The sequence below is a fragment of the Tamandua tetradactyla genome, chromosome 5 (assembly GCF_023851605.1).
Source record: "Tamandua tetradactyla isolate mTamTet1 chromosome 5, mTamTet1.pri, whole genome shotgun sequence".
Lineage (NCBI taxonomy): Eukaryota > Metazoa > Chordata > Mammalia > Pilosa > Myrmecophagidae > Tamandua > Tamandua tetradactyla.
This window is the reverse complement of record NC_135331.1, coordinates 34225276-34249226: the sequence shown is the minus strand read 5'-3', so window position 1 is coordinate 34249226 and position 23951 is coordinate 34225276. Positions and strand designations below refer to the sequence as shown.

The window sequence follows — 23951 nt, the reverse complement described above, 5'->3', positions numbered from 1 at the left end:
TTTGATATTAAACCCTTACCTGATATGTGGTTTCCAAATATTTTCTCCCATTGAGTGGGCTGCCCTTTCACCCTCCTGACAAAGTTCTTTGAAGCACGAAAGTATTCATTTTGAGATGGTTTCAGTTACCTATTTTTTTCATTCATTGCCTGTGCTTTGGTATAAGGTCTAAGAAACTACCTCATACACAAGTCTTGAAGATGCTTCCTTACATTTAGTTCTAAGAGTTTATGGTTCTTTGGTCCATTTTGAGTTAATTTTTGTATAAGGTATAAAATAGGGGTCCTCTTTCAATCTTTTGAATATGGATATCTAATTCTTCCAGCACCATTTGTTGAAGGGACTGTTCTGTCCCAATTGGGTGCAGTCTTGTCAAGAAGCGGTTAACCAGAGGTGTGAGGGTCTATTTCTGAACTTTCAATTCCATTCCATTTGTCTGTATATTTATTCTTGTGCTAGTGTCATGTTGTCTTGACCACTGTGCTTTGTGGTCTCTTTTATGCCAATACCATGCTGTTTTCATCACTAGGTTTGTAATAAGCTTTGTAATAAGTCAGGAAGTAAGAGTTCTCCAAGTTGATTTTTCCATTTCAAGAGTTTTTTGGCTATTCAGGGCTCTTACCCTTCCAAATAAATTTGGTAATTAGTTTTTCCAATTCTGCAAAGTAGGGTGCTGTTCTTACAATGCATACATGGGCTAAAACCCACTTGATCATGGTGATAATTCTTTTCTGCTGTTGAATTCAGTTTGCAGGTATTTATTTATTTTAAATTTCTTTCATTTTGTGGAGTATTTTTGCATCCATATTCACAAGAGAAATAGGTCTATAACTTTGTTTTATTGTATCTTTATCTAGCTTTGGTATTAGGGTGATGTTGGCCTCATTGATTGAGTTAGGTAGAATGTTCCTTCTTGTTCAGTTTTTTTGGAAGAGTTTGAGCAAGGTTGGTATTCTTGGAATGATTGGTGGAATTTACCTGTGAATCCATCTGTTCCAGGGATTTTCTTTGTTGGGAGTTTTTTTTTTTGTTAGGAAATATTGGGATTTATTTTTTATTTACACATACCACTGGGCTAGCTCTTTATGTACATCATCAAATTTTGTTTTCCCAGTAAGTCTGTGAGGTGGGAATTATTAGCTCCATTTCACAGAAGAAAAATTGAAGCACAGAGATGTGAAGTAACTAATCTGTTGGGAGTTTTGGTGACTGAGTCAATCTCTTTACTTGTAATTGGTTTGTTAAGGTCTTCTGTGTCTTAAAGTTACTGTAGGCTGTTTGTGTGTTTTTAGACATTTGTCCATTTCATTTAAGTTGTCTAGTTTGTTGCCATACAGTTGTTCATAGTATCCCCTTATGGCCATTTTTATTTCTGAGGGGTCAGTAATAATGTCCACCCTCTCATTTTATTTTATTTATTTGTGTCATCTCTCTTTTTTTCTTAGTCATTCTATCTACGGGGTTGTTGATTTTATTGATCTTTATAAAGAACCATCTTTTGGTTTTGTTAATGCTCTATTGTTTTTTTTATTCTCCGTTTCATTTGTTTCTTTTCTAATCTTTTTATTTCTTTTCTTCTGCTTGCTTTGGGGTTAGTTTGCTGTTTTTTGTTTGTTTGTTCCTCCAGGTGTACAGATAGGTCTTTGATTTTTATTCTTCATTTTTTAATATGAGTGTTTAGGGCTATAAATTCTTCTCTCAGCACTGCCTTCACTGCATACTATAGGTTTTGGTATATTGTATTCTCATTTTTATTTGTCTCAAGATATTTACTAATTTCCCTTGCAGTTTCTTCTTTGACCCACTGATTATTTAAGAGAGTGTTATTTAACTTCCATATATTTGTGGATTTTCCCGTTCTCTGCTGTTACTGATTTCTAGCTTTATGCCAATATGGTTAGAGAAGATACTTTGAATAATTTCAGTCTTTTAAAATTTATCAATACTTCTTTTGTGGCCCTGTGTGTTCTATCCTGGAGAATGATCCGCGTGCATTTGAGAAGAATATATAGCCTGCTCTTTGGGGTACAGTGTTCTGTATATGTCTGTCAGGTCTATTTATCGTATTATTCAATTTTTCTGTTTCCTTATTGATCTTCTGTTCCATCTATTGATGAGAGTGGTATACTGAAGTATTTAACCATTATTATAGAGGTGTCTATTCCTCCTTTCAGTTTTGCCAGTGTTTGTCTCATTTTGGTGCACCATGGTTAGGTGCATAAATATTTATCTCTGTTATTTGTTCTTGTTCAGTTGCCCCTTTTATTAATATATAATGTCTTCTTTGTCCCTTATAACAGCTTTCAACTTAAAGTTGATTTTGTCTGATGTTAGTAAGGCTGTCCCAGCTCTTTTTTGGTTACCTTTTGCATGGAATATCTCTTTTCCATTCTTTCACTTGTAAGCAGCATATAGTTGGATCATGCTTTTTTTTTTTTTTTAATTTTTATGGATAAAATCAACCTACAAACATGAACATTCTTAACATATGAACATTCCATACTTGGTGTGCAATCAGTGGCTCACAATATCATCACATAGTTGCGTATTCATCACCATGGATCATGCTTTTTTTAAATCCATTCTGCCAGTCTGTGACTTCTGATTAAGTTTAATTCCATTATATTAAGTATTATTATTGGAAAGGCAGTAATTTAGCCATTTTGTCCTTTGGTTTTTATATATCATATATATGTATTTTTGGTGTCTTTTTTCCTTTATTGCAACCTTCTTTTCTGTATAGTTGATATTTTGTGATGTATCTGACTGATCCCTTTTCTCATTTCTGTTTCTGTATTTTAAAAAAAAAATGCATTCTTTGTAGTTATCCTGGGATTTTGAAAAGAGACTAAGTTAGCTTCAATAGCATACATATTCTGTGCTCCCATAATCCTGTTTCTCTCTTTATGTTGTTTTGTCCCAGTTTATGTCTTTATATTTCATCTCCATTATCAGGAAGTATGCCTACTTGTTGTTCAGTTGCATTCTGACTCTGAGAGAAATTAAAGACTAGAGTTGTATATTAAGGATACTGTGCTGTTGAATTTTGCATTTACCCTTTTAGTTATCCTGACTGATGATCTTCATTTCTTCACTCTATTCCACACCGTTTTCCTCCTCCTGTCTTTTCCTTTCAACTTGAGGAACTCTCTTGAGTAATTCTTGTAGAGCAGATCTCTTTTGAGGAACTCTCTCTGTTTCTGTTTATCTGTGAATATTTTAACTATTCGTCATTTTTGAAGGACTGTGTGTCAGAATAAAGAATTTTTAGCTGGCAGTTTTTCCTTTTCATTGCCTTAAATATATCATATCACTGCCTTCGCCCCCTCCATGGTTTCTGATGAGAAGTTGGAACTTAGTCTTATTGTGGATCCCTTATATGTGATAAATCACTTTTCTCTTGCTGCTTTCAGAATTCTGTCTTCAGCAGTTGACATTCTGAGGAGTATGTGTCCTGGAGTAGATCTACTAGGATTTATTCTGTTTGGAGTACGTTGATTTTCTTACACATGTATATTTATGTGTTTCATAAAAATCGGGAAATTTGGGGGCATTATTTCTACAAATATTCTTCCTGCCCCTTTTCCTTTCTCTTTGTCCTCTGGGACACCCATGCTGTTACTCAAATCCCTGAGACTGCTCATTTTTTTCTGTTCTTTTCTCCTGACTGTGTGATGTTATTTGTCCTGTTTATACTGATTCTTTCTGACGCCTTCTCATTTCTGCTGTTGTATGCCTTTAGTGTATTTTTAATCTCTGTTATTGTGCCTTTCACCTCCCCTAATATTTCTTTTTATACTTTCAGATTCTTCTTTATGTCCACACATTGTCTTCTTGATATCCTTTAGCTCTTTATCCATATTTTCCTTCATCTTCTTGAATTGATTTAGGAGATCTGTTTGAACTGAAAGTCAGTTTTTCCCTCTTGTCTAGGGTTTTATTATTTAGGAATTATTGGCTTGTGTTAAGGCCCTTTGATACCTGGTCCCACTTATTCTGGACCTTAGGGTATCCCAAGTTTGTTCATATTTTCTCAGTTCTTCCTCATCTCATTCTTGCCTTGGGTATGTGGTACAGTTTTTAAGTGTGTTCTTTTTGTGCAGTTGTTTCACTTCCAGGAGAAAGCTTCCTCTCCTCTGCTCCTTCTCTGGGAATCTTGATCTGTTCTGTTTGCTTTTGTGCAGAATTTCTCCCCAACTGTTAGGATTTGTTTAAATTCTCTTCCTCATTCAGTGCCCCCCTTTTCCTTATACTTTTCATTTCTGCGGCCCGTGCTGTCATAGAGCAATTGTCATCCCTACCCCCACCCTTTTTTTTCTGTGATGCTTTTTTCTGCCAGTTTCTTCCCTGTTAGGGAACTGTAATATGGGGAGCCAGGTGGGGTCAATTCAGAAAGGTGGGTCCCCACTTCAGAAAAACCATTTTGGGTTTAGGTGGTCCAGAGACTGGATTGAGTATGTGTACCTTTTGCCCACAGTTCTGCCATTGTCTCTTATTTTTGGCTTTTTGTTTTCTTCCCCTGGGGCCATTTTGTATTCAGCATGCAGTACGACCCAGCAGCTTGTATCCCACCCTGGATCTCTGTGAACTTGGATCCCTGTGCCTGGATATGTGTGGGGTTCTACATTGCTGCAGTGAGTGGCTCTATAGTCTGCATCAGTGGCTGGAGGGACCAGGCCCTACTGGTCTGCATGACTCCCAAAGTGCACAGGACTGAGCAAGGGGGATGGGTTTGGACTGTTGCATCCGAAAGAGAAATTTCCTACCTTTTCTTGGAGATTATTTTTCTTTTTCTTTGTCTCATTTCATTTATTGACTCCTCCTTCAGTTCTCTGTCATCCTTCAGAGTTCTGAGCAAGCGAGACTTGTCGTTTTATTACCTGATTCTGAGGGGAGATTTTTCCAGGGGATGTCTTATGTCGCCATATTGATGACTTCTTCCTGTTCACTTCCATTAACTCTTAGCGGTCCCATACCACATTTTCCTTGTGATTTAAACATCATCAGTCTCTAATTATGTACAAAGCAGCCCACAGTTATGTCAGTGTGGGTCAGAACCCAGCTCTTATACTCAGTTGCATTTAATAGTTAAATTGTTAGATGTGCCAAGTAAATTCCCTCTATATTTGTTATGCTTTTATTTTTTTTAGCTGGTTTCTTATATATATATCTTTATTTTCTTCTGTTTTCCAGAACATCACATATTTTCTTAAACTATCCAAATATTACAGACATATTTGATGTATAGGTCATGTTCTTAATATTTTCTTATGCGTTAAATAACTATAAACCAAACATATTACTTAATAGTGGATTGCAGTGTAGTTCAAAGAGCGTTATTTGTCAGATATTATATATTGCCCAAAACTTCTTTTTTTCACCAAAAAGTTTTAATGTCGATTTTCTCAATCTTGACATGGAATATGAATATCCTCTTGTAACAGATGCTTCTTTCTTTGACTGTCAATTCTCAGTGAATTTTTTGATTACAGAGTTATGTTCTGGTCTTGAAATTGTACTTGCTGATGCCCAAGAAATAAAATGCTTTGGGTCTAAATAGAAAAAGTTCAGTTCTCAGTTTAACTTGCTTCAGATAGCTTCCTGGGCATTTCTTGGTGCTTGCAAGTACTAGTTCATGGTAGGCGCTTCTTGAACAGTTAAGCCTAAGTGGGTAAATGAATTCAGTGAAAATGGCATAGGGTTAGGATTTAGGAACTTTGGGATCTGAACCCAAACCTGTAGCTTACTACCTTGCTGTGAGACACTGCAGGAGAGCCCTTGAGCTTTCCTAGGCCCTACTTATCAAATCTGCAAAACGAAGAAATTTAATTTGATGAACTGTCTATGGTCTCTGAGCTACAGATTTGTCTAGGAAGTGAATGAAGAATAGTACATTGCAAGTGGGAGAAAGAGTAGACCCCATTATTGGTTAGGGACCAATAGCCAAATGATAGCCTCTGACATCTTGGAGGGAAACAAGAAATCAGTAGAATCACCTGCTCTTAGAGTACGGAACATACCTAATGAGGCAGACATTTTTTTTTTCACTAGGAAATTATAGAATGGTAGTCAAACCCTCTCCCCATATGATTAGCTTGACGGAGAAGCAGCAGTATGACAAAATATAGCTGGTGCTGAATTACTGCATTGTGGCTTTTTTTTTTTTTTAACCTCCCATTTGACCTTTCCAGGAGTGAGTAAGTAGGAATGACTTTAAGTTCCCATATTGAACACTTCTGGTCTGGAAAGACAAACTTTCACATGTGCAGCTTGTAAAAAGCAAAAAAATTTGACGAAGAGCAGGAGAAAATACTGGGGAGGCTTTGTGGCTGAGTGAGAATGATGGGAGGCGGGGCATGATTTTCCATCTTGCAGTCAGACGCTCTGAAGAATTATAGAGTTTTTTGCATATAAAAAATTGATTAAAGATGGTGATGATATGCATTTCATTTGTTTTCTAGCTAATTAAGAATAAAAGGATTTTCATTGGATTTTTCCCCCCTAGTTGTCCAGTAAGAAAGAAAAGGCTGACTGAAGCAGGGCTTTGTTCTGGTCCTAATGACTGGATTCTTTGTGCACATCAAGATGTAGAGGGTCATGGAGTAAATCCATGCACCAGTGGACTTTCTGCATCTGGCATGTTAGATGCCATTTGTGAAGAAATGGATCAGACAACTGGAGAACCGCAGTGCGAGGTTGCCCGGAGGAGGCTTCAGGAGATTGAGGACAGGTAAGTGGGCAGCATATAGCTGGCTTGTTGCTATTCCTTTTTAATGTCTGTCTAAGCTAGTCTCATTTGTCATTTAATGATACTTTGATCCTCAACCTTTCAGAGAGAATATAAAAGTTGGGGCACTTAAAGTATACGCTTGAATGTTAGAGTAAGCTATTCTCTTAGAACTGAACTAGGTATTTTCACTAACCATCTGTCTCTGCATGTTCATTTTGGGTTTATGAGATAGTTTTCTGGGACACATTCTTCAAATTTGGTTGCATCTTATGAAAAACTTTGTTTAATGAAATGTTGAACAACTTCTGTATTTTTTTTCACCCAGCTGTAGTCTCATTTTGCACTTGACCTTTTATTGTAACACCTATTTATTTTTTTATTTGTTAAATTTTGCCCAGTTACTAGAAGAATATATAATAGCTTGTCTAAATTATTTTCCTTTGCTGTTCTACCTTAATTTATTTAGGATAATTGATGAAGATGAAGAAGTTGAAGCTGACAGAAATATTGATCACCTTCCCAGTCTTGTCCTTTCTGATACCATGAAAACAGGCTTGAAGAGGGAGTTTGATGAAGTTTTTACAAAGAAAATGATTGAGTCCATGTAAGTTTTGGTACCTGGTTTCCATTTAATTATGATCTTTGAAGGAACATCCAGTGTCTCTAGACACTGCCTGTCCTTTCCTAGCCATCTCTTTCATCTCCTTCTGATCACCAGTCAAGTGAAAGCACAGTAGGTTGTGTATTTAGCCCAGGTTGGTGACAGACCTTTTCTTAGTGTATTGGCAGGTGGGGGAGGAATGGATCAGCAAATGCTATACAAGCAGAAGGTTGAAGTGTGCAGGAGTGGCTGCCTTACCTGCTTACTTTTTGGCTCTTTGGATCTTTCAAAGTCCTGAAATGCACTTAAGTCTATTATTTGGGAATAGGTGGACTGGTAAGTGAGATCCCATTCTCTTAAGTTCTTGTGATAGGATATAGGATTCTCAGTATTGAAGCCTCTTATTTATCTAGCTCTTTCAGTTATTCAAGAACACCCTGGAGATCTAGGAAATGAAACAGAAAGGTTTCCTCATAGTCAAAATAGTTATCACAGAGACCACAAACCAAAGCTCATATTCTTGGCTCTTAGCTAGCCCCTCAGGGCCTTTAGCAGAGTAATTTTGTTCTTAATTTAGGCACAGTTTAATGAGCTAGGGTAACTGGTTTCCTAGCTCATCAGTGTAGAAACAGAGAAAGCAGGTTAGAACAAAAGAAACAATGTTTCAGTGTCAGAGGACAGGAGAGAAAACTTGAAAGCAAACATAAGTACCTGAAAAAGCACAGTGGCCTGGGGCCCATTAGCTTAAGAACAGATGACTAGCTCTGTTATCTCTCTAGCCCTTGAACCTAGAGATGATCACTAGTCCTCATCCTCTTTGTAAAATAGTGGGTGTTATAAAGTACCATTTAGATATTACCTAGAAAATACTTTAGAAAGATTTGGTACTCAGGATAAGTTTCAGATATATGAAAGAATTTCATAGAACACCAGTTCCAGTAATGCCAGATGCATGAGGCAGTTATTGCCTTTGGACACAGTGTGAGTGATTAGTGCTCAGATTCAACTGCTGCTTGATGTTATCACAGAGGGTTTACATTAGTGCCCTAGCTTGAGCTCATAATTAACCACCCAGTCCTGAGGATGGATAAATAGTTTAGCCATTGAGTAAACAGTCACATTGCCCTCCAACCTAATACATAGAGCTTTCTGCTCTTACTAGTTTTCCAGAAGCTAGCCTTTGGGGGTGTTATTCCTTATTTTACTTTACTTGCCTTTGGGTCCCAGAAACCATCAGTGCTACAGGAGTAACACAAATAATTTTGACTTAACTGTAGTGATTATCCTTTTAGCTATACTAAGGAAAAAGCATCTGAGATATTTTTAATGTGTTTGCCCAGTGTTTCACTTCCATTTATAATAATTTAATACAAGATAGCTGCTTGATCAATTTAGCAGCCCCTATCTGCTAATATTAACCACGTTTAAAAAAAAATTATCGTGTTAAATTAACTGCAGGGCATATGTTTTTCACATTGGATGTTTATGTTAATTTTAATTACAGCGTCAATACAACTATTTGGTTTACTTAAAAAATCATAGTTCTCTATGCAGTTCTTAATGTATTTGAGTGGCCTGTCTAAAGATCAGTTTGGTTATCATAAATCTCTGATTTTGATGCCATCAGTTCTTCCCCTAGGGTGTTATGAAACAAATTAACTTTTCAGCACATATCTTTTATTTTTATGTCCTAGAAGTTTTTATAAAAATCTATATTTTATTTCTTAGGACCCGTCCTTCCATGGAGCTTGTGCTCTGGAAACCTCTCCCTGAACTCCTTTCTGATAAGTCAAAGCTGTCATCTAATGCTAAGGACTATATAGGAGAGAGTCAAACTAAGCATGCAGCTGCTGGCACTGCCTTCCCTCAGAGAACTGAACTGTTCTTGGAACCTCAGCAAACAGGGATGCCACTTTACAATAGTTTGGAGACAGCTGCTTGCACAGAAGAAGAGATGGAACTCTAGAGACCAGTTTCTACACTTAAGTTGTCAAATTTTGGAAGGCTCCTGTGCTCAGCCATTAGCCTACCTGCATAGTATAGGGACTTGAAAGTTTTATGAAACGGGTGTTATATCTCCACCTGTGATTTGGGGTGGGACTCTTCATTTTGGGTAGCCATTTATTGTATTCAGTTTTTTGCCAAGGAAGCTTGTCTTAAGGGAAAAGCCATGTTCTAAGGGCTTATTAAAATAAAAGGCAAGTGTAGTAGCTGTATAAGTAAGGGTGTCTTAAATCATCTGTCATATTGTTTTAACCATTCAGTCACTTGGAGATGAAAAAGATACATTAAGAAAGAAGGAAACTGTACCCTGGAAGTTCAGACACTCAGTCTGTAGATGGCTTGAAGCTCTGTTTACAGTGGTGAATATATATAGTTGGTGAGAAGGCAGAAAGAAAGCTGTAGTGTAAGCCTATTGTTAAGAAATTAGCAAGGCCCCAAAACTTGTAAATCAATTATCAATTCAATATTGTTATATTGATTAAATAGCAAGTAGTATTTTGGCTCACCTTTTCACCTCTGAAAATGTAATGAAAATACAAAGAAAAGGTTTTCCCTTCAAGGCTTATTTGCCTTGTGCTACTGTTACTCCTTGGTTTCCCTTGCATAGTTGATAATCCCGGTTATTCAGTAATGTTTACACTTAATTAACTCTGTGTGATAGTTTAAAAGATTGTGAGGGAACCCATGTGCAAATTGGCTATGGAAGAAGCATCCCTTAATTAAATGTTAAATCCTGAGGAAGTGCTGTGTCAGCGAAACCCAACATCACTGACTTCTGAAATTAAAAAAAAAAAAAAGACCTGTATTATCTAGTTGAGTTTTTAAAATGTTAATTTAGAAAACAATGAATAATTAACCTGAGAACATGTAGGCAGGTGACATTGAGATGCTCTGAAATAGCCAGTTTGCCTGGTGCTTTAACTATTGTGCAGTAAGCCTAAAAGTACAGAGAAAATAGCTTCCTGCTAGTAGGGAATCTTCATCATCTATAGAGTATCTAAATCAGGCTCAAGGTGTCCTCTGGAGATAACCGGGATTCAAGTTTATTATTTCTCAGGAAGAGCTCTTTTGTGTGGCAAGGACTTGTAGTGCACCATAAAAATGACAATTCCTTTATTGCTACTGTCCACTCTGACTTTTAAATGAGTGTAATACTGGCCCTTTCATCACACAACAGGAGACAACTGCAGTTTTTGTTGTTGTTCCGTTTTATTTTCTGGGTTCCTTCCCCACCCCACCCCACCCTTAAAGGAATCAGATACCTTGTGTAGAAAAAAAATGGTTTATGTCAAGTAGAGATGAACTTTTAGAAACCAGCTCCTAGGCATTTTTGAAACCCATGCTGAAATCCCTTCCCTTGTTACAGATGGCATGGATATCACAAGTCTATTAATTGGACTTGTTTCTTCTCTTGCCAGTTGTTCCTGCTTTCCCTATTTCTGTCTGGATAGTCAGGAAAAAATTAATGTTTAATATTTAAACAGAGTATTTAATGTCTACACAGTAAAATTATTCGAACTTCAAACCAGTATTGAAACCAATTGGAAACCAGCTAATAGTTTCTTAATCTCAGACTTAGAGATGAATGTAAACTATATTCTGTTGAAATGTGCACGTGTTTGATTCATGCCATTAGAGAAACTCCTGCCTTGAGGTCATTGTTTAATGGGACCAGCTTGAAAAGTCTAGCCTTAAAGACGCCTCCATGCTAAAAGTTGATTTTAGTACAGCTCGCAAAATGGAGTGCCGGGAGTTAAGAGTTAGTCCCAGTGTTAGAAAGGTGAGATGACTGCTTTCCAAAGAAAAGCCCAAAACATGATTAAAATTATCCTCTGTTGTTGGACAGGCCTTCGATCAAAGGTCTGAATGATGAAGAGGAGGAAAGAAGGACCCCCAGACAAGGCTCTAATACTATTGGTAGATATAGGAAAGAGTTAAGATTCTGTTAATTAAAATCCAAACAGAACTTGTTTCAAGAGTCAAATTATTTGACGTATTTATTTCTGCAGGAAAATGGATGTTTAATGTTCCGTTTTGAACTTGATTGTCTTGCATATGTTTATACAAAGACTGTTTTCTTCATTCTTTTGGTGCTTACTCATCTGAGCCGTCTCCACAGTCCCAATGCCTCTGCTTTGTTTTTCTTTTCACGCGTAAGTCTTTTGCTTTGCCTTAATGATTTCCTAGGGAATTAAAGGTCTGTTTCATTTTGTACAGCTTTTGCAGCATGGATCAAACATTGGCTTACTGTGCTAATGTGTGAAAAGAAGAAGTTATCTAAAGCAATTGAGCTTTAATGAACAAATGTATATTTTCTCTAAGTTTGAGTAGAGTGTGTGTGTGTGTGTTTTTTTCAGTTAATATGAAGAAAGCCCAGTTCTCACAAATATTAAATTAAAAACTGCTACTTGTTCTTAAAAAGATACAAATGTAAAATTTAGAAAAATAATTTGAATGGAGGCCAGAACTAAGAGAGGAATGTTTATCTGCAGGTTCATTCATTATTTTGGGTCTGAAACTTGTTTTGTTTTGTTTTTTAATGGTAACAAGAATGGTATAGTGCTAGGGATGTTCCAGAAGATGCGGTCAATTTTTCTTTAAAATGAGAATCTGGTGTTTCTGTATTCTATCATTTTCAATAAAACTTTAAGTGTTTTGGACTTTGTGAGATAGTAATATTCCTGCACTTAAATGAAATCAGATACCTCTTTGTCTTCCTTTAAATTGTAGTTAAGACATTTCAGTGAGGGAACTAATGTAAATTCTTAAAGGATAGTTATGTTGGGTTAAAGGTTAATTTCATAAATTAGCTATTTCCAAAATCGGCAGACCATGTTTTGCCGTTCTAAAACTCAGACATTTTCCACTCAGAGCTGTTTACTGTTGATTGTCAGTATTCAGATGACTGTGGTGACTACATCTTCAAAATGTTCAAATGTGGAGTTGGAAATGGCATATAAATCTCACAGAGAGACTCGGAACTTTTGAAAATAGGGAATAGGAAAATTCCATGATGTTCAGTTACATGATAGTTTCTTTCTGAAGAGCTGATGGGTCACTGGGTGGCAGTATTGCCTGCATTTTCACAACCGGTTCTTGATAAATGTGGAGCTGATTTGTTAGGCAGGGTAAGCTAAGTTTGGGTTGCAATTATAGAAAACAAAGGGTACTGTTTTGTTCCAAACCAAAACTTGGAAATCACTGCTAAAAGAAGTTGTCTCATCTAATTTATTTTACAAGTTTGGAAACTAAAGGCTAATTAACACATTTAGTATTATAATCCAACTCACCAGGTCCACTGTTCTTTCCATTTGGCTAGTTGGTCTTAAGAGTCCTTTTGCAGCAATACCTAAAATGTTAGTCATTTATATTTCATTGAAATGGTCTACCAAAGTGTTCAGAAAGAATAACATTAAACTCCTTGAGGGAATATAGTTTTGTGTATATCAATTTAGTTCATATCTTCTAACTTCATTGATTCTGTGGTTCCTTAGAACCCAGTGGCCTTTTAGAGATGAATTAGATGCAGTTAGAATACAGTGTGTAGGCAGGCTATGTCTCCAGCTAGATAATGATGTTGTCTTTCATTGCCTGATTGGTGGGTAAAAAAGCTAGTCTTCCTGTCCTTTAATGACCTTTAGAAGTCTTAAAAAAAAGAATCAGTTCTGAGAGGAGACTAGAATTTTACTGATGTCTTAAAATACTTCTGGAGTATGCAGAATTACATTCTGCTACAGTTCTGTCCCCATTTTGTTTCTGCTCTCCTGTCTGGTAGAAAAGCAGGGAGGTAGATGTAGTTCAATATTGCAAGGCCCAAGGAAATGGTGTACAGGCATCTCATTACCTGAATCTTTAATCTTGATTATGTGGCATCTGTACATTTCATGAAAATCTTATTTTGGTTTGGGGGAACAGATCTTGAGTTTTAGTTCTAGCCATTTTTTTTTTTTTTTTTGGTGTTTCAGTATGAAAATGTCCTTGAATACCAGGTGTTTTCTCTAGGCTGAGCAGTTAATTTCCACCCATCTGTGCAGGAAATGAAAACCCTGATAATCTACACTGGCCAAGAATGTCCTATGCGTTATATCCCATTAGTACAGCTGCCTCTTTCATATGATGTCACTAAATTTAAATTACTTGTGCCTCACTCTCTAGATGCTTAAGCTATTCTGCTGGAAGCTCAAATGTATCTGTAATTATATCTGCCTATATAATCCCTAAAAAGATTCTCAGCTCTTAAAATTCAGAGCTACCGAAAATCAGGTGAGATAAGGTTCTCAATCATGGGGACAGCTGAAGAGTCCTTACATTTATGGTAGAGAAACTCAGAACATAAGCAAACTTGCATTGCCAGGGTTCTAGGACTGGTCTCTAGTATCAGCAACCTGACCTTAAGGTTGTCCTGCATTCAGGTATGCTTGTGGACACTGGCCTCCAGCCACCACACCATATTCTCTACAGTCAGCTGAAGCTGTGCTTTCACACTTAGGATTCTTTGAACCCTGCCATTTTTCTCTGTTCATTCATTTTAACCTATCCCAGGTAATGTTAAATGGAAAGCATGACATTTAGAAGCTAACTTGTCATAGAACGTTTCATCTGCTGGCATAGATGAAATTTCTATAAATGAGGTAAGTCCTTTAATAGCTTAGAAGATTCTCAAGGAGAAGTTGCACCATAAAGGGTGAGGTTAGAAAGTCTTTTAGCTTTGAGGTTGTATTTAGTGGGCTTCTTTCCTTGAACAGGTTTATTCTTTTGTGAAATAAATTCTTGGGTAACTGCAATTCTTTTAAGAGATTAAAACCCCTCCAAAGTGGATCAGGAGATAATAGCTAACTTTTGAGTACTTAGTATGGCACTCAGCATATACTAAGTGCTTAAAAGGCTTATCTTTTAATCCTCTCAGCAACCTTCAAAGATACTGACCATTGTTCTCCTTTACAGATGAGTAAATAAGTTGTATTAATTGCCTAGACCCAGCTCTAGCCAGTGACACAATTGAACCCAGGGAATGTGAGTATAAAAAATACTCTTAATCCCAATATAATAGCTAGAGAATCTTGATATTTCATGACATATCCTTCTCTTAACATTTTTAAGATAGCACTGCAAACAGTGGTTAAGGGAGTTTCAAGCACTGGAATCAGATAGACCCAGGTTTACATCCTAGCTGCCACTTACTAGGTATGACACTGGCCAGTATGGTTTTTTAAGCTGAAGAAATTTAGAAATGTATTAACTATTCAAAGAGTAGATTATATCACTTATGGTAATCAGGAATTGAAGCAGGCAGTAATTAAGGGGAAAAGCATCAGTCACTTTAAAATGTGGCATGCTGGGTGGGCCACGGTGGCTCAGCAGGCAAGAATGCTCGCCTCCCATGCCAGAGGACCCGGGTTCGATTCCCGGTGCCTGCCCATGTTAAAAAAAAAGTGGCATGCTCACCGAAGTTGGAACATTACTACCATGACAAATAAGTGAAACATCCAGAGAGAAGAAAGAACACAAGGCCAGTGGTCCAAGAAGGAATCAAAAGAACAAAGACACCACATTGCACTTTTTAATTGCCTGGGTAGTTTTAAATAAATGGAGAAAGCACCTTTCAAAAGCTACTCTAGCAGGGAAAAATTCTATCAAGCATTTACATAATAAATTTATATAAATTTTACAAAAGATTCATGATCTTTACCTGAACTGTACATGAGGAGAAAGTAGCCCCCTCAAGTAGGTGTTCTCTCTGCTTGCAAAAGCAAACTAAAGGACCTTAAAGTGGAGGCAAGCTGAGATGCCAAGAAGGGGAAGGGAAGAGCCATTCATAAATTCCATGTCTACTTTAAGACACTTGGCCAGTGGCTCATGTCCAATTTAGGGCAAACTACTGCCCTTAAGATACATCTTCAACCTCAAAAGCTATAGTTCTGAATTAGAGTAATGTATCTGAGTACCTCAGACTGCTGGATGTCAAAAGACAATACTTGAGGAGATCTCTGAGGTTTGAAGAGACAAATACTTTAGAGGAATTCTCTACAACTGTACCCCTTCTACTTTGGCTTTTCAAATGAAGCACAATCAGCGGCTTCTCTGCTATCCTCCAGAAAGTGATGTTAATGGTCGAGGAAAAGGAAAACAGTATGGATCACTCCTTAGACACTAATCAGCTGGGGAAAGAGTTCATTGGCAAAACTGTCCTCCCAAGAATGGTCTATATCAAGTGGAGAGGACATGTCGCTGAAGGGGGAGGGGGAACCGTCATATCCACAGTCACAGTAAGTATCCAGCAGGCAGGAAGGTGGCTTTAGGCAGTGGCTGGATGAAAGCAGATTTGAGATACCCAGCTCTGGAATGAAGTCATCTTCTACAACTTCTTCTTTCACCGAAATGGTGAATTCAGGACGATCGTTCTCTGAGGGGCTGAAAGGTGCTTCCTCGATTTTCACTACCACATTAGCTTGGCTCTCTGTCTCAGAGGGTATCTCTAAGACTAAGGGCTTGGTATATACATGGTCAAAACGAATTAGTTCATTAATGGCTTCCAGCTTGGCTGATGACGGCCCCAGTGATGGAGAAGGGGGGGCTGGTAAGGAACTGGGTCCTTCTGGGCAGACCTCTGGGAGCTCCTCCAGGCTGGTAGACTCTGGGAAAGGATATCTGAAGAACATGACTGGGTCCAGGTTGCCCAGAATGCCCCACAGGATATCAGACTGCAAAAAAACAAAAATCACATTGAACTCACCTACCACACTGCACTTCAGAATCCACCTAGAACACTTAGTATTGAGTCCCATAATGTAAATTAATCACTGTGCTACAGGATGACCTCAGGACCCACCAGGCCCATTTATCTATAACTCATGTCCTATTATCACAGGGCTTCTAGCCCCACCAAAACTAACTTCTCTTGCCTTCATCTGTCTGGTCAAGCATGCCGGCATCAAATAGGAGGAATTAAGTAGTTATAGAGCTCTTCAATAAGTAGGATGATCCCTACCTCAGCATCTGAAGAGTCAACGCCATCAGAATCCATGGGGAGATGTTCTGGAGGGGTGACAACTGGGCCTGCACCTGCTGCAGAGGTGCACGTAGTCTGAGTGCTGCGGACTCAGCAGACCCGGCCACTGGCCTCACTCCATTCCCCTGGAAGGAAAGACCAATGTGAATCAACAGCTCAAATAGCTGGTGGCCCCAAGGAAATGCGAGCCAGACTGTTGTGACTCCTAACTTCCAAGAAAGCTAGAAAACCATCCATCTCCAGTTCTTTAGAGCTGATGCTATTCCACTTTCTTAAGTCTTTCCCAAGAACAGATAAGAAAAGGCAGGTAAAACTAACTTCTCATTGTGATCTTTGCAGAAACATTTTTCCTACCCATGGCAAAGATTCAGGCAAGACCAGTAATTCTTCATGATATTCTTATAAAGTTCTGTAGTGAATTTAAGCCTAGCATCTTTTTGGATATTGCTTTTTAAAAAGTTCTTCCTGGGTGGGCCACTGTGGCTCAGCAGTCTGAGTTTTCACCTGTCATGCCCGAGATTCGATTCCTGGTGCCTGCCCATGCAAAAAAAATTCTTCCTGAACAAAAAATTAACTTCACAGAGTAAAACTGCCCTATTGTCAACCTTAGACCTTCACTAAGTGTTATCTTATTTACTGTTATCCATAGGACTAAAAACCATACATCACCCTTCTCTCAGAGGCAAGAATAACTATCACAATGAATCATTTCCCTACCCATTCAGATTCATCAAAGAACTATAATTTTAGTCACATTCTGATTTGACTGTCTCATTCTCGTTCTCCTTAATGTCTGCATGGTTCATCTTGTTGGCTGTCAGCAATTGTTATACTTGTTCTTAGCCATATAACATTTCAATTATTAGGGGTTGGTACTATTCACTATACACTTGAAAAATGAATTAAGTGTCATGAAAGAAAAGACACTCTACCTGCACTGAAAGGTTTTAAAACCAAAGGATAATCAAGAACATTTGTTCAGAGGTCCAGAATGTAAACATAATCACTGGATCATGCTGCTTAGAAGCAGTTCTCACATAAGGCACAAAATAAAGGAGGTGATTTACCTTGGTCTCTGCCTCCTCTTCAGTAACCAGGGTATCCATCCCCAAGCGCTGTCTTAACTCCTGGTTCTCAACTACAAGGCCATGAGTTTTCTCTCGTAAAAGCTGATTTTCTAGTAAAAGTTTTTGGTTCTGAAAGAAAGTTCATAAGAGGCTATTAAAGCATCTAATTCTTTCATATTCACCTGATGAAGTTTCACTGAAATTGGTTCCCTTTCCTCCTCCTTACATGTTCGGAAAACTTGAAGCTTATGTAGTTGTTCACACAAGGTACTTACTAGAAGGCAAGGCCATAATTATGAAAAATAAGCCATTTAAGAAGGGCCATTTCATAGGGTAAAGAATAGCATAATGACTCCAACTACTAATCCAGACCTCAGCAAAGGATGACTTGAGACTAATATAGATGGAAATGAGCTAAATGATTTTTTTATTAAAAAAAATTCTATCTTAAACTGACAGGTAATGATAAAAGTGGTAGACCATAAAAATCAAAATATGTCCCATTTTACTGCTCCTGAAGGACTCATGTTTCTTTATAGGAGTTAACTAATAATTCAAACCTTAATAAGAACAGTATGAATAATCCTTCATTCAGGAGGTATAACTGGCAGTAGTTTAAGATTAGATAAACAGTTGGGCTCTGGAAGGGGAAGAGAAGCTTTAGTGGACTTAAGACCACACAAGGAAGGGTCTTAAGTTTAAGCAATGATTTCCTTTGCTTATTTCCTAGCAGTAAGTCAACAAACATTACTGAATTCACTGTGCAGCAACCTCTGAGATCTAGCACCAAATGCCAGAGAGTCTGTCAGAAATCACTTCTGCTCTCAAGTTTCACCACTTCTGTATCTACGCTTACTTATATTAGTTTAATTTTTAATTTCACAATTACATTCTAAAGGGTTGAAACAACTTGGGACCGGCAGCAAATACCAGAACATTCATCAAAGAAGGATATACAATGGATGAAAGACTTTCGCCTTCAGTATTTTTTACCTCTTCTTCCAAATCTACCACTTGTTGTTCCAGCTCACTCATTCGCGCTTTCTTTCGGTCTCTGGCAGTTTGAGCTGCTACTCTATTTTTCAGTTTCCTGGGAACAGAAGGAACGTATCACATTGAATCATCACAAACCTTATTTATATCTCTATTTGAAAACTTGGCCAGCTGGTGCTTTCACTTTAATTTACGGTATAAAGCAGACTAATTTAACATACACTTTAGGCTCCTTCTCTCAACAAAACAAAACAAGAAACACAGCCTTCTGTCGATCTGACTTGAAGCCTGCTTTATTCTCCCGATATTGCTTCATCCACCTCTGTCTCATCGCGGTCTCTGCACAGGACCTATACACAAACGCTATGCCATCCATCTTGCATCATAGGAAACTTTTCTCCTCCCACTCCCACGCTGCTTCCTGACTCCAATGCCCTCAAACGGGATCCAACCTGTACGGATTAAATCTATAGGATGCTGCACTCCTTCCGCGACGTAAATACCCTCCCTCCCGAAACCCCACTGAGATAAGGGAGAGGCTGATGTCCTTTCACCCCAGTGTAGTACCCTGATGACTGGGCCCCTGTCTGCTTAAGCCGGCACTTAAAAATCGCAAACGGTATCCACACTAATCATAAAAACAACGAACATCTACAGAGGACTAAGTATTGGGCTTAATATATGCACGTCTCAATCTCCCAACGACCTCATGAAGTAGGTACCATTTTAAGGAAGCGGAGTCTGAGCTCACAGCCCTTTCAAGAGCTCTGTAATCTCAGCTCCGCGCCCCTCCAGAAAAAAATGAGCAAACCAAGAGGGGAATCTACCCCATAAGACGGCTAAGAAGCTGAAGTTCGGAGAGGCTAAGCGACCGATCTGCCGTCACAGCAAGAAAGCCGGGATCCCAGGCGCCCGCATCCCCCGCTCTGGCTACCGCTAGTGAGAAAGAATGGAAGAAAAAAAGGATAGAGGCAGCCCCGGACGCCACCCGCTGAGGCGGACAGGGTCAGTCCAGGCTGCCCCGTACGCCCCGCCCTGAGCCACGCTGGCACAGGACGCGCCAGGCCGCGGACGCCCAAACACTACGAGGTGGTTAGCGCCCAGCCCCAGCCCCTCACTCCGCGGGTCCCATGCGGCCCCCCGGCCCGGCCCCGGCCCCGGCCCCGGCCCCCGCCCACCTCCGCAGCGCCTTTTCCTCTGGGCTCAAGTGCGTGAGACGCTGCCGCTTGCGCGCCTGGGGCGGCCCCCCGTCCGCCGCCTCCGGGCTGGCCCCTCGCTGGCCCGGCACCATGAGCGGCATAGCTCGGCTGGCCGGGGCGGCGGCGGCGGCGGCGGGATTACCCGACAGAAGCAGCACTTTGGCGGCCCCGGCACCCGGACTCGGCGTGGCTGCCACCACCACCATGGCCAGAGACAGTCTACGCCAGCGCGCACCGCCGCCGCCCTGCAGGACGCACCGGCCGCGCCCAACCTTTCTATGGTCGTGGCTCTCTGCGATTGGTCAGCGCTGCATGACCACACATCAGCGCTCGGTGCGCATTGGATCTCTGAGCGTGGCGGGGGCGGGGCCAGGGCGTCCAGCGTGGCGGCCGCTGTTCCCGGTAGGAGGAGACAGGAGCGATCCGCTGGCCCTGAGCTGGAGATGGGGTGAGTCCCAGGCGGGCCGGGAGCTGTCCAGACGACCCCTGCTTGCGCGGGAAGATCTCGGTGCGAGGCGGAGAATTTCCTCAACAGATGGATACCATGCCCCCGCCCCCAACTGACGCATTTTCTCCCGGGATGATAGAGTTTAACCCCGAATCGACATATTTCCAAATTTTTACTGAGAATAACAGATTTTTACCTCAGCCTGACAGAATTTTGCCTCGTGCGCCACCTTGGGCCCCGAGTGGAGCGGAAAGTCAAGGGAGTGCTCGAATCGGTCCTGCGTTAGAGAAAAAAGCCTGGAACGAATTCCCCACGAAATGAGATCGCGCCTTGGAAAAAGAAGTTTAGCACATAGTGAGGGCTTAATCAAGGCTAGGTCTTGTCATACCCTGCTGGCGTAATTTAATTCTTTCTGTCTGCGATTCTGAAATGAGAATACATTATTATTTCATGTGGAGAAAAGAAAAATTCACGTGTGTGCGCTGGTGCCGAGGCTTTTGACGGCTCCTGCGTGGCGGTAACCGCGCAGTGAGGCACTTTGGGGAGCCATTTAGACGAAAAAACATTGAAATAGAGAAACCCGGGAAAACATGCCCAATAGGCACTTTGAAGCCGATTGCACAATGTTAAGTTCCCCAGAATTATAGAGCAATACTTTCGCAAGTAGTTACTGCTTCCTTCTCTTCTGGGTTCCAGGGACGCAAAAATTAGCAAGACTCCTGTAGCTGGTAGTTGGAAGAGACGCAAAAAGTGAAGTGTTGGGTTCTAGGTAGTTCTTGAGTGTTACTAAAGTAGCTTAGTCCCTCACTTATATTTTGGTAGAGAGGGGACAGGATGAGAAGAAAAGCGATTCAGTCTCTTGAGAACCAGGCCCTTGTAAGGACACAGTTTCTGTTATCTAGGCTTAGGCCCCTGAGATGTTGACTATTGAAGCTGGGATGGCCCAGCTCCGGCCCAGCCTGAGCACAGGCTGTTTCTGTGGGCTGGAAAAGAGGTGGGTGATCAGAGTCGCTGCAGGACAGCAAAGCCAACCTCCCTTATAACCCTCATCCGTCTTGAGCTACCCAAATCTTAATGTGCCTCCAGACCACTAGCAGCTCAATTCCTGATTTTTGGCAGAAGCCTTTGTTGTGCCTTGTTTTCAGCCCATGGTTACGTTGAAAGAGCTTGGAAAACTCCGAAAGTCTGAGCGTCTTGCAGTTATGTCATGCATAATGAGGTAGCGTTTATTAATTCTGAGATCATTTCTGGCACCGTGTAAGAAATCGCAGGGAAACTAAAAACTAAGAAATGTAAATAGCTTAGGCATAAAAAAAGAAACTGCTTGAGGCCCCTGTTAGTCTAGCAGGGTGTAAATGAGTAACCCTGTCTTGACAAGAGCACAGGGTACTGCGACAAAGAGGAGAAAAGGCTGATCAATTGCATTTTGGTCTTGGTTAATGGAGATGAAATGGAATATTGAAATTGACTTCTCGGCTTTGTTTTCAGGCTTTCATCTTTTTGGCAAACATTTTAAATCATACCGCAAAGCAGTAATTTGACTCCATAAAGATGAATACCCAAGTCTAAACCCTTGAACTGTTTCATATCCTCTCTGTAAGATTAATCTGGTAATTCTTGCATCAGGTTTCATTAATATTTTAAAACGCTTACTAGGCACCTATGATTAGAGTTATAAAATACAAACTTCTTAGTCTTTGTGAACTACAAGGAGCAGTGATAAGCAAAGAAACCAGTAAAATATTAAGTCTAAATAAATGCCAATGTAAAAAAAATAAAATAAAGGAAAACATCCTGAAACTAAAATTCAAGAACTGCTCCTTCCAATATGTAGCCACAAGGCATCTGTGGCTATTGAGTGCTTGAAAATGGGGCTGGTTGGAATTGAAATGTGCTGCAAGTGTGAAATACTGGACTTGACTTCATTTTAAAGTGCAACATATCTCAATAATTTTTTATTTTTTATTTTATTACATGTTGAAGTGAAATTCTGATATATTGGAATAAAGTATGTTAAAGTTAATTTTACCTATTAATTTTTAATGAGACTACTATAAAATTTAAAATCACATGGCTTGCATAATATTTCTATTGGATAGCACTAATCTGGATGATATTAGTGGGGAAGATGGCACAGGTAAAGAGGAACAGAGGAAGAGAAAGAAAAGCCCAGTAAGGTTCCTGCCTTATTCAGGGATTAAATCTGACATTGTTAGAATAAATAGGTGTGTTAATAGTGATTTTAGAATGGAGGTACATAAGACTTCCCAAGCTACATGTGGATACATGGATCAAATCTCTTCCAAAACCTACATTCCTGAGAATGCCTCTAGAGCAGATTCTTTTACCCAACTGCCTTTTCGCAGTTGACATTATAACACACTACAGAGGAGAGACCCACCTCTCACCCATGGCTAATCTTCCTAAAGTACTTTGCCCTGAGATAGAAAAACCTCTGGAATGCCGAACAAATAGACTGGTCTAGCTGTTGGTGATGATATCAAAAAAGGAAATGACCCTCAGTACTGAGTATCAAATCTCTTCCCAACTCCAGTGATTCTAATTCTTTGCTTTCAATAAAATTGATGGAAGACAAAATTGAGCTGTCAGCTTAGAGTTCAGTAAAAATAATTTTTTTGATAGATCACTAAGTGACTTGTCTTCTAACTCAAAAGTATTGAAGGACATTGCTATAACCAAACGCCTTCCATTCCCATCTACGTAGTGTTATATACCAGTATGGGGACACATATTTTAAAAAATGGAAAAAAAAGAAGAAAATGGATGCTAAATCTTGTCACATTCTACAGTAAGTGCAATTCATTCATTCATCCACGAATCCAGAGATACATTTTCAATATTATTTTACTTCTCATGTTTAATAATTATTAAGTTTTTGAATATATGTTTTGATACAATTTTCTAAAATTTTTACTGATTTTCATTGTTTTGATAGCTCAATGCAGAGAATGTGTATATATATATATATATATATATATATTTTTTTTTTTTTTTTTGCATGGTCAGGCACCAGAATCGAACCTAGGTCTCCGGTATGGCAGGTGAGAACGCTGCCTGCTAAGCCACCATGGCCTGCCCAAATAATATTTTATGATAAGAATAAATTTTAAAAATATTTAAATCTATACAATTTTTTGAAGGGCCTATTAGATAATCAATAATAAACTTTTAAGCATAAAACTATTTCATTGTAGTAAAAATCTGTGGAAGTAGAATGGAAATACTTAAAAGAGAATAGGAAATGATATAAAATTTTTATTTTTATTTTTATTTTATTTTATTTATTTTTTGCATGGACAGGCACCGGAATCGAACCCAGGTCTCCAGCATGGCAGCAAGAACTCTGTCACCGAGCCACCATGGCCTACCCAGATATAAAATTTTTTATCCTTTTCTTTAGGTGCATGGTCTGGGAATCGAACCCGGGTCACCTGCATGGAAGGCCTGAACCACCCGTGCACCCAAATTTCTGATTCTTAAAAAGGAGTTTGTTTTTTGTTTTTGTAACTTTGGTTTTGATATAATTTCAAACTTAACAAAAAAAGGTGCAAGAATAGTACAAAGAGTTCTTGCCTACTCATCACCTAGGCTCTCCAGTTAACAAGTAATATTTAACTGAGTTTTCCTTACCATTATGTGTGTATATGTGTATGTATATATTCACTTACACATACATACATACACATGTGCCTGTGATACACATTATTCACATTTTTCTCTGAGCTTTTTTTGAATAAGTTGTAGATGTGCCCCAATACCACTAAATACATCAGTGTGTATCCTAAAACCAAGGCATATTCTCCTACATATAACTGCAGTACAACCATCATAATCAGGAAGTTAATATTAGTAAAATATCACTACCTAATCCCCAGGCCC

The 23951-nt window shown here is 39.2% G+C and overlaps 2 protein-coding genes across 5 annotated transcripts in view; one reads left to right on the top strand and one right to left on the bottom strand.

The window, feature by feature from the left end:
• CCDC117 (coiled-coil domain containing 117) overlaps positions 1-23951 on the top strand; it is a 35525-nt gene that overhangs the window by 5627 nt on the left and 5947 nt on the right. The window contains exons 3-6 of one of the 4 annotated variants that reach the window (XM_077160660.1): positions 6506-6730; positions 7197-7334; positions 7509-7667; positions 9060-9167. In XM_077160660.1, coding sequence (XP_077016775.1) covers positions 6506-6730; positions 7197-7334; positions 7509-7629 — 484 coding nt within the window. In that variant the 3' untranslated portion in view covers positions 7630-7667; positions 9060-9167. Of the gene's footprint in view, positions 1-6505; positions 6731-7196; positions 7335-7508; positions 7668-9059; positions 11992-23951 lie in introns of those variants that run through there. The other 3 variants (XM_077160661.1, XM_077160659.1, XM_077160662.1) reach the window with 3 other exon arrangements.
• Positions 14882-19859, bottom strand: XBP1 (X-box binding protein 1). The gene is given in 6 exon segments (XM_077160658.1): positions 14882-16036; positions 16324-16431; positions 16434-16469; positions 17412-17540; positions 18405-18501; positions 19583-19859. Coding segments are annotated over 6 exon segments (1155 nt in total). The 5' UTR covers positions 19810-19859; the 3' UTR covers positions 14882-15478.